Consider the following 10866-nt stretch of genomic DNA (forward strand, 5'->3'; position numbering starts at 1 on the left):
GCAGTACAGGTTACTGCTCAGTTGAAGACGTCTTACAGACTGCAGGAGTCCAGATGCACACAATGTTTCAATTGTAATATAATACTCCACTTTCCTCCCACAGACCAAAAACATGCATGTTAGGCTGATTGGTGACTCTAACATGTCCCTAGGTGAGAGAGAGAGAGTGAATGGTTGTTTGTCTCGTTTGTCTCTATGTCCCTGTGATGGACTGGAGACCTGTCCAGGGTGTCCCCCACCTCTCCTACAGTGATAGCTGGATATGTACACCAGTGACCCCCACAACCCAAAAAGGAAGAAGTGGGTAAAGGTTCTGTATGGATGTATGGATATTCACCTGTGTCGTGTGAACTCTTGAGTAAACTGTCTATTATTTGATTTGCATAGAATGTGTGTTTCAACAAAAAGGGTAGTGAGTATAAACTACTATATTTAGTTGGGTTTCAATGCAGACATGAGCTGTTCTGAATCACTTTGAATATGTCAATTTATTTTTATTTAATATTATTAAAGTCATGTTTGTGACAGTCATTAGTATATTCATACATTCATACATACAGGTGCTGGTCATAAAATTAGAATATCATGGAAAAGTTGATTTATTTCAGTAATTTCATTCAAAAAGTGAAACTTGTATATTATATTAATTCATTACATACAGACTGATATATTACAAATGTTTATTATTCTAATTTTTTGAAATCCTGTTTTTGTGGGTTTCATGAACTGGAAGCCCAAATTATGTAAAAATAAACAAATAAATACTTGGAATAGTTTAAGTTGTGGGCCCTGAATCTATCATCTATTAAAGATTAACTTTTTGAATGCAATTATGGAAGTTCAACAACTTTTCCTTGATATTCTACTTGTTTGGAAAGTGACTGTACACACACTAGCACACATGGATATAGATGTATATAGATAAAGATTAAATATATATATATATATATATATATATATATATATACATTTTTTTTTTTTTTTTTTGTCACCTCTTTCTAGCCTCCTCATTCCTGAAGCAGGCTTTTGAAGGAGAATATCCCAAATTGCTGCAACTTTACAATGAGCTGTGGCGCCGCCTGCAGCAGTATAACACTTGTCTGCAGGGCTCCTGGACCAGCAGTGGAGGCTTGGATTCTGCTCTGGATATCACTACTGCAGAAATAGACAGCCTGGACCTTTTCACACAGGGCAAACAGGACTACAAGTGAGTGCAGTCACATGCAGCAGCACAGTCAGAACCACTTTCATTTGTCTAGTGCTGAGCTCAGCAACATGTATGTTCAACCGCTCTGCAGTAGGTCTTTTTTTATATGTCACTAAATACACTGACACTAAGAAATGTTTATAGCCAGTATTGATTGACTGTAGGAATTTTGACTTTAGGACGTTAGCAGTTTAAATTTGTTGAAGTTTTTGCATGATTAAAAGAAAACTATTCTGTTTAAACAATATATCATTTAGCCATCAAAGTATTTTTTGTAGATTTGTAAAGCTACCTTCTTATAATAATGTGCATCAGTCTGGTTCTCAGTCATCCAGTACAAGGTAAATCAAATTAAAAATAAAGAAATAAACAAAGCATCCTTTATTACCAAACTTCATTTGATTCGTTTTTAACATTTTTTAAAACCCATCCATCCATTGTATTCCTCTTGTTCTGGAGTTGGATCATGGGGCTAACATCTCTACCCTCAGCCACCACTTCTAACTCTTCTGGGAGGATCCCATGGTGTTCCCAGACCGGCAGAGAGACATGGTCTCTCTAGCATGTCTTGGGTCTTCCCTGGGGTCTACTCCCCATCAGACAGGCCATGAGCACCTCCCTAGGGAAGTGCCCAGGGAGTATCATTACCAGATGCCTGAACCACCTCAACAGGTTCTTCTCAGTGGGGAGGAGTAGCGACTCGACTCCGAGTCTCTCCCGGACAACTGAACTTCTAACTGTGTCTCTAAAGGAGAATCAAGTACCCTGCGGAGAAAACTCGTTTCGACCACCTGTGTCCGCAATCTCATTCTTTCTGTCACTACCCAGTGTTTGTAGCCATAGGTGAGAGTAGGAACGTAGACAGACCGATAAACAGAGAGCTTCACTTTATACATCAACTCTAGAGGTGCACCCCTAGTCAGCTCCCTCTTTACCACAACAGACCGACAGAGTCCGTAATACAGCCGAAGCTGCAGTGGTCGGTCTGTAGATTTCACGCTCCATTCTTCCCTCATTCATGAACAAAACCTCAAGATACTTGAAGTCCTCCACTTGAGGTAGCACCTCACCCTCAAACCAGAGAGGGGAATCCACCCTTTTCCGAGTGAGGAACATGCCTCAGATTTGTAGGTGCTGATCGTCATCCCAGCTGCTTTAAACTTTGCTGTGAACTGCTGAGACCTGAAGATTACAGCATGATGTTGACAACATTGGAATCCCAGTCCCATACTTGTGGAGGTCCCCCCACCCAACAGTGTACCTCAAGAAACATGGTACAACTTCTACAGGTTAGCCTCACTGAGCCCCGAGGACTCATTTACAAGAGAGACCTGAATTAAATGAACAGGAGAGAGGTACAAACAACATTAGACAGTCCTATAAAAACATATCACATGAAAAGTAAATGGAAGAATTTATACAAAAATGAAACGGAAGCTTTTGCATTGTAAAGCAATATAAAATACTACAAAACAGGAACATGTCTGCCATGTCTTGGGTTTTGCTATGAACTTAGCAGATGTTTGAAACCACTTAGAGAGGTCAAGGTCGAGAGCTTCAGATCTTTTTACAAGATATTCCAGGAAACAGGAGCGGAGTAGGAGAAGGTACTTTTGTCTAGTTCAGTCCTCACTGAGGGAACACTGCAGGTAATAATGTCTTGAGAGCGCACGCTGTAGCTGCACTCACACAGAGACATGTAGGAGGAGTTGTATGAAGGCAGCAGACCAGGAAGTGATTTAAAGATGAAAATGTACCAGTGAGAGAGTCTGTGTGAAGTTAATGATGTCCAGTTAACCAATGAATACAGGGTGCAGTGGTGGGTACAGTAGTTACAGCCAGTTATGAATCTTAGTGCACCATGATAGACAGCATCCAACATCTGCAAGGTGCACCATCACCAAGGGTAAATGGGAGACAGCGCAATCTGCTGGCTACCCTACCTTAGATAAATACCGGTATTTAATTTTATTTTGTATAAAGATATAAAAAAAACTTGTGTCCCCTATCATGGACTGAAAAGGGGGACAAAAACATTGGATATACCCTCCGTTCGTCCATCTGTGCATGTTGTGAGCATGATAAATGGAGTAAAAAAGCAACAAACCAACCATTTGGGCGTGTGGCTACATTTAGGCAAAATACATTTTCCTTTAGATATCTGAGTTGCAAAATTCAAGATGGCTGCCACCTTAAATATTCAATCATTTTGTGAGCTGCATAACTTGAAAAAAGACAAAACATGCCATCTTCCACTTTGGTCTAACACTGCATTTAGGCATGTTAAATGTCCCTTTCAAAGATTGGGTTTCCATGTCAAAATCCAAGATGGCTTCCATCAAATATGTCCGTCCTTTTTGAGAACTTCAAAACTTGAAAATTAAGTAACCGGGGCAGGGTGGTGGTGGTGTCTTAATAAGTAAGACTTCCATTTTTTTGTGTAGCTGCATGTAGGTGTAACAAGGGTCACCATCTAAAATTGGGTTGACACGTCAAAATCCAAGATGGTTGCTGCCATTTATGTATATGTGTAAACCAGTTCCTCAAGGTCATCCATTCATTCTTACTTGCTCAGGATGGAAGACTGCAATGAAGCCAAGATTCAACTTGTCTGCTGGCCTCTTTAGATAGAGAACTTTACAGAAACATTCACATACATAAAAGCCAATTAGTAAAGTGCCCTGAGACAACTTTGTTGTGGTTTGGCGCTATATAAATAAACTGAATTGAAATTCAGTTGGATGTCTGGCTTTTGTTTGGTTGACATGTTTAGGACATTAAAGCAATTTTTCTGGAGTGAACATTCAGAGAATAAGAATAATAGAGTTGTTGGTAATCCCATGTTTAGAATAATGTATCCTGCCTCTGTGTGTGTGTCTGTAGCCCAGAAAAAGCTCTGAAAGACTCTCTTCAGTCGTATGAGGCTGCCTACCTTTCCAAGTCCCTGTCACGCTTGTTTGATCCCATCAACCTTGTATTTCCCGTGGGGGGTCGCAATCCACCCTCCAATGATGAACTAGAGAGCATCATTAAGACCATCAACAGGTGAGTACACCAGCCTTACATCATTTATGTGAATTTATAAAACTTATACAGCATAATCCAAAAAAGTTCAATCTGGTCCTCTGGACATTCCAAAACAAAAAACAAAACAAGTACCATTATGTTGAACACATTGTCTCCAGTCTAAGAGATAATTAGTGAACCAACCAATGGTGTGTTCTGAGAAACCAATTTCTGAGAGTTTATGACACAAGATATCCTGATGCATGCTCAATAATCCAGGTAGAAAAATCCAAAAAAGTTCAATCTGGTCCTCTGGACATTCAAAAAAACAAAACAAAGCAAAAAAATCTAGATGCGTATCGTCTCTCATCCGAAAGACTTCCTCAGTCTGAGGTGCTGTTTTCAGCTCAGTCTCTTAAATAGCACTGTCTCAGAGTGGATCAACCAGTTTGCTGCTGACAACCAAAACCAGCTGATCACATGCTCAAGAAGGACCATCAGCCTAACAATGGATCATTAGCACACTGATGGCTGTTTACTATTCACAGAGGGCTGAGTGATACTAGCAATCACAGCATTGTAAGAGGGGGACAGTTGAACACGTAGGCCTCCACCCCTGTTTAATGATCGACAATTTCTTTTCACAAAGATGGCCTCCTTTACTCCTCTCTCAAACCATCGTTCTTCTCTATCCAGGATGTGAACATCTTCATCCCTGAAAGAGTGACCGCTGGCCTGGAGATGAGTGTAGACCTCAGAGTCCTGGCCTGATGATGTTGATCTTCTGTGCTGGTCCATCCTTTTGGCCAGTGGCTGTTTAGTTTCCCCGATGTAAGACTGATCACCTTCCTGACACTGAACTACATACACAACATTACTCTTTTTGTGCTGGGGGACTGGATCTTTGGGATGAACCAGTCTTTGCCGTAATGTATTTTGGGGTTTAAAAGCCACTGGGACGTTATGTTTAGAAAATAAACATCTCAGTTTCTCTGATACTCCCTCAACATATGGAATGACCACTGGTCTGGGTCTGGGTTCCTCCTTTTCACCTGATGGCTGACTGGAGTCCTGTTTGGGTTTCTTCTCTGCTTTCAGGAAGGCCCAGTTAGGATATCCACATTGCTCTAGAGCCTGTCTTGTTTAGGACCTGTTAGGAGTCATCAGGACTCTGTATCACAGAGCAGACAGTGTCCCCACTAACTCAGGAGCCAGGCAGAAGGAGAAATCCCACACAAGACAGGCTCTAGAGCAATGTGGATATCCTAACTGGGCCTTCCTGAAAGCAGAGAAGAAACCCAAACAGGACTCCAGTCAGCCAACAGGTGAAAAGGAGGAACCCAGACCCAGACCAGTGGTCATTCCGTATGTTGAGGGAGTATCAGAGAAACTGAGATGTTTATTTTCTAAACATAACATCTGTTAGGACCAGTCTAGATTAAAAATATCTTATGTGTCAGCTCTCAAAGCAACACGTCCCAGTGGCTTTTAAACCCCAAAATACATTACGGCAAAGACTGGTTCATCCCAATGATCCAGTCCCCCTGCACAAACAGAGTAATATTGTGTATGCTGTTCTGTGTCAGGAGGGCTGTGATCAGTCTTACATCGGGGAAACTAAACAGCCACTGGCCAAAAGGATGGACCAGCACAGAAGAGCAACATCATCAGGCCAGGACTCTGCAGTCTACACTCATCTCCAGGCCAGCGGTCACTCTTTCAGGGATGAAGATGTGCACATCCTAGACAGAGAGGAACGATGGTTTGAGAGAGGAGTAAAGGAGGCCATCTTTGTGAAAAGAAATCGTCCAACGTTAAAAAGGGGTGGAGGCCTCTGTGTTCAACTGTCCCCCTCTTACAATGCTGTGATTGCTAGTATCACTCAGCCCTCTGTGAACAGTAAACAGCCATCAGTGTGCTAATGATCCATTGTTAGGCTGATGGTCCTTCTTGACCATGTGAGCAGCTGGTTTTGGTTGTCAGCAGCAAACTGGTTGATCCACTCTGAGAAGGTGCTATTTAAGGCTCTATTTATACAGACACGATGGGGGGAAACGTAATTTTTTTTCCGTATGTTAATTAGAGGAAAAGATTTGCGTTGACACGGTCGTATTTTGGGTTTAAATGCGTCCGGAGGAATCCCCCCCTGCCCTCCCGAATCCGCTGTAGTTACCATGCCGGGTCATTAGATGGCGCTGTGAATTTTGTACCTTCACCTAATGTGCATGCGTGCTGCCTCGGCACACTGTTTTCCTCTGGGCTAAAAGTTCAGCTAACAACAACGTAACAACAAGTTAAAGATGGATTTTGGATGAGTGTCGACAGATCTGACGCCAAGCGGGACTGCTTGGTCTAACAGCTCCACACCGGTCGCTGAGTGGACCAGAACCGAGTCGACCATGTCAGACTGTACTCCGTGATAATCAGTAGCTGTTTTACAGCAGGTAAATCAATGTTCTTAATAATGTTAGCTTGTGTTTTCTTCGATTACAAAACAACCAACTGAGTTTTTATTTTTCCTGAAAGAAGAAGGAGCTGTCCTTCCACCAGGTGGACCGGTTCTGAACGAGGCTCGGACCAGGTGCAGTGCAGGGGGACGTCAAAGATAGAGATGTTGGATGAACTATTTTTTTTAAATTCCCCTCAGTTCTTTTATTCAATCCATTCAAGTTCAATTAACTTGTTTTAATAGTGTGTTCAGTTTAATTATCAGTGTTTGTGTGACATACAGTTTGTGGTGTTGAATAAATAAATAAAAATTAAACCTGATGTCTTCATTTTCAACTTTAGTGTTCACGCTATATGTTTAGCATCATTTTAAATTTGAATTACATAATGTCCAGATAGCTTCATTTAGCTCAGAGCGTCATTATATTTCACACTAACATAAATACTGTTTATTATTATTAAACTATTATTTAGCACATTTAGATGTTCTAGTGCAGCGCGACGTATGCGCGTGTCTCGTTCTATAAACAGTGATATTAGAACTGGATCAGACTGTGTCTCTTCCAACACAGATGTCGGTCACAGCACCTGGAATCTGACGTAGATTAACTACGAGATTAAAAATATATTCCATCAGTCGTAGTTCAGAAAGCAGTGTGTCCGCCGCCATGTTGATAGAAATATAGCGTCTGTCCGCATGTGGTTTAACACAAAGCCTCAGCGGGAGATGTTTACATTATCAGCAGGGGGTCAGTGAAAAACCTCCACTCTGGAAGGTGGGTTCAGAAACCTCCGGATTCAAAGAGGGGGTCACTGGTGTCGTGTAAATGATCAGCAGAACCACAGAGAGAAAGCTGCGGATACACTCAAAATACGTGCCGTGTAAACGGCCCCTTACACTGAGCTGAAAACAGCACCTCAGACTGACTGTCTTTCGGATGAAAGACGAAACGTTTCTACAATTTTTTTTGTTTTGTTTTGTGTTTTGAATGTCCAGAGGACCAGATTTAACTTTTTTAGATTTTTTTACCTGGATTATTAGAGCATGCATCAGGGTATGTTGCCTCTGATTTATTTAGTTTAGATTGTTGTTCACATGTCATTCACACATTTGTTACCTTCTTTTAGCTCTCACAGAGATAGCAGCACTGCAAGAATTCACATGTAAATTTCACTTAGTGCTCATATGTTCATGTGGTCCTGGGGGCAGTGGTGGCACAGAGATTAGTGAAAGCTAGCTTGTGATTAGAACGTTACTGGTTAGAATATCCAGACCAGTGCACAAAATTTGGCTGGGAAAGGTGAAGCACTCACATCTGCCTCCACCGTTACCGTAGTTTTCAGTCTATAAATCACTGTTTTGCATAATTTACGTGCCGTGAGACTTATACACCGAAGCAACTTATTTAAACCAATTTTTGTCTGAGATATGACCGTTTTCATTCTTTCTGACTCAAAATATTGAACACTACCATTTTCAGCCACTAGATGGCACTCAAGTAGTATGGCGTGCCATTGTGTCATCTAATAGGTAAAACTGGCTATTAGTGACACAATAGGCTTGCCATAGCCTGCCACCTTCGTCCAGCTTTGGGAACATGCCTGGAGCAACTGTCAAATCAGCTTCATTTCGCTGCATCCCCCTGCCAAAATGCAGCTAATTTGACATTGAAGTGCATTTATTAAGTAAAAGTTCATCTGAGTCACACCTTTGCTATAAATTTGAGCAAACAAATAATTGTCTTTAATTGTTAATCTTGTTAAAGTCTTCCTGTGCATGCTCAGCCAATCGATTTTTGGCACAACACCGGCCCACATTTCCAAGTTGTCAGCGGTGACGCATAACAGACGCGACACGTCAGCGATGATGCATAATAGATGTGACGTGTACAGCGGAAAATACGGTATTTGCTCCACTGTGGGTCCTTGAGCAAAGTTCTTAACCCTCCAGCTGCTCCCCGGGTGCTGTAGGGGGCAGCCCTCTGCTCCACATGTGCTCACGAACAAATTTCCCTATTGGGGATTAACAAAGTTTTTTTAAATGTATTTATTTATTTTTCTTTGGGCTGCTCCTTCTTCAGGGGTCAACACAGAGAACTAACTCACACGAAGACTTGGCCATTGTTTTTACACTGGATGTCCTTCCTGACACAACCACAGACCACTGAGCTACCACAGTCCTCTGTGTGGAGCAGGGAGCTGCTGTCTGGGGTGCCCGGGGAGCAGATGATGGGGGTTTAGAGCCTTGCTCAAGGGCTCAGAGTGGGGCAGGTGTGGGTGTTTCACCTTTCACACCCACATTTTGATGTTGTTGGTATGGGGAGTCGAACCGGCGACCTTCCAATCACAGGCCCACCTTCGCTAACCTCTGCGCTGATTAACAAAGTAAACTTTGTTGTTGTTGTTGTTGTTGTTGTTGTTGTTGTTGTTGTTGTTGTTGTTGTTGTTGTTGTTGTTAAACTGTAGATTCAAAACATGGAGCTGCCACAGGGCATTTGTTTCAGGTCTTTTATCTAAAAAGTACGTACCTTGTAGTATATACCGTATTTATTTGTGTATAATGCGACCCCCCCCCCTCCCCATTTTTTGAGCTTAAAGAGTGTAAAAGTACTACTGGTCATGTTTAATGGTAGATTTCAGGATGTTTCATCCTTTGTGGTCTGGATGTGCATCAATAAAATGATCAGGTGATAGTTGCTCTATCAGATCTTTTTATTCTACTTTAACTGTTAACCAAGACGTGTTCTAACAGATCACTCTGCAGACAGCCAGAGGGTGCCGGGGGGAGACGCACTTCGAGGGTCAGTGGTGATGTCACTGAGTGGCACTTAGCTTTGCCTAGCTTAGCTCAGCATAGCTTCATGTATGTCACCATTCTCTTGTCCATGTTTGTACCATGAAAATTTACTCCCATGTATAAAATGACAACCCCCCCCCCCCTAATTTTTGGATGAGTTTTGGGGTTATATTCACATTATACATGAATAAATATGGTAAGTCATTACAGATGAACATTAAGTGTGAAATGATCAGTAACAAGGTGGTTCTGTTTGTTTTGAAGTGAGCTGAACGTAGCGTTGGTCGATCCAAACCTCTCTCTGGCTGTAGCCAAGAATGCTGCCAAAACCATCCAGCTCTTCTGCGTCAAGTCTGAACAACTGGTGCAGTATTTGTTCTTTACATTGTGTCACGTTGATCAATCAAACACATCTCTGAGAGGGCGCTCAAATTATCACCATACAAACCTTTTTGTCTGTTGCATTCATGCCCACTCTTGGTAAAAATAGTAATATCTGAACCATGTCCATACAAACCATAAAACATGATGGTAGGTTAAATATATACATTTTTTAGATTAAAATCACCAATTTATAAAAGCATGACTAATATAGTAAAATGGCTATGTGCTACTAGATAATAAAAAATAAAAAAGGATTCCTAATGTATACCTTGACGTTTATTGTGACTTGATTGTCTGCAGCTGTGCACTCAGGGGGAGGGCAGCCAGGTGATCGGTCCGTTAACAGAGGGCCAAAGAAGAAATATTGCTGTGGTCAACTCTTTGTATCGCCTGCAACAAGCTGCAACCAAGGTAACCCTAAATAAACATGCTCCTGTTGAAGTACAATGTAAAATGAATTTATTCAGGAGATTCTGTTTGCAGTACTGTGTGGTAATGTTTTACTCAGAGAGATAGAAGCATCATCATAAGATGATTCTGTACTTTTATTTTGAAAAGCACAATGGATGTACAGCAGGACTATTCAAAACTGGGTTCTCTTCATCTACTTTTAGGACTTGTGTAAAAATATGATCATGTTTTAGGTCATATTGATGCAGAAATATAGAAAATTATAGAGTTCACAATCTTTCAAACGTCACTGTAAATGCCCTTTTTTTAGGAGCAGCAAAGTTCTTTGTAGTTTTTACAAACTGGTTTTGCAAAATGGCCACAAAGACCAGTTCATTCTTATGCTGCCTTTGGCCATACATACAGGTCCTTCTAAAAAAATTAGCATATTGTGATAAAGGTCATTATTTTCCATAATGTAATGATAAAAATTAAACTTTCATATATTTCAGATTCATTGCACACCAACTGAAATATTTCAGGTCTTTAATTGTTTTAATACTGATGATTATGGCATACAGCTCATGAAAACCCAAAATGCCTGTCCCAAAAAATTAGCATATCATGAAAAGGT

General features: G+C 41.2%; 1 protein-coding gene across 1 annotated transcript in view; it reads left to right on the plus strand.

Moving 5' to 3' along the window:
- Positions 1 to 321: 321 nt before the first annotated feature.
- Positions 322 to 10866, plus strand: part of cog5 (component of oligomeric golgi complex 5) — a gene marked incomplete at its 3' end in the record, with an annotated part of 64903 nt that continues 54358 nt past the window's right edge. Inside the window, 5 exon segments of the mRNA XM_037695774.1 lie at positions 322 to 358; positions 1003 to 1207; positions 4091 to 4252; positions 9723 to 9822; positions 10143 to 10253. Coding sequence (XP_037551702.1) covers positions 322 to 358; positions 1003 to 1207; positions 4091 to 4252; positions 9723 to 9822; positions 10143 to 10253 — 615 coding nt within the window.

Source organism: Nematolebias whitei, chromosome 22, assembly GCF_014905685.2.
Source record: "Nematolebias whitei isolate Nwh7 chromosome 22, NemWhi1, whole genome shotgun sequence".
NCBI lineage: Eukaryota > Metazoa > Chordata > Actinopteri > Cyprinodontiformes > Rivulidae > Nematolebias > Nematolebias whitei.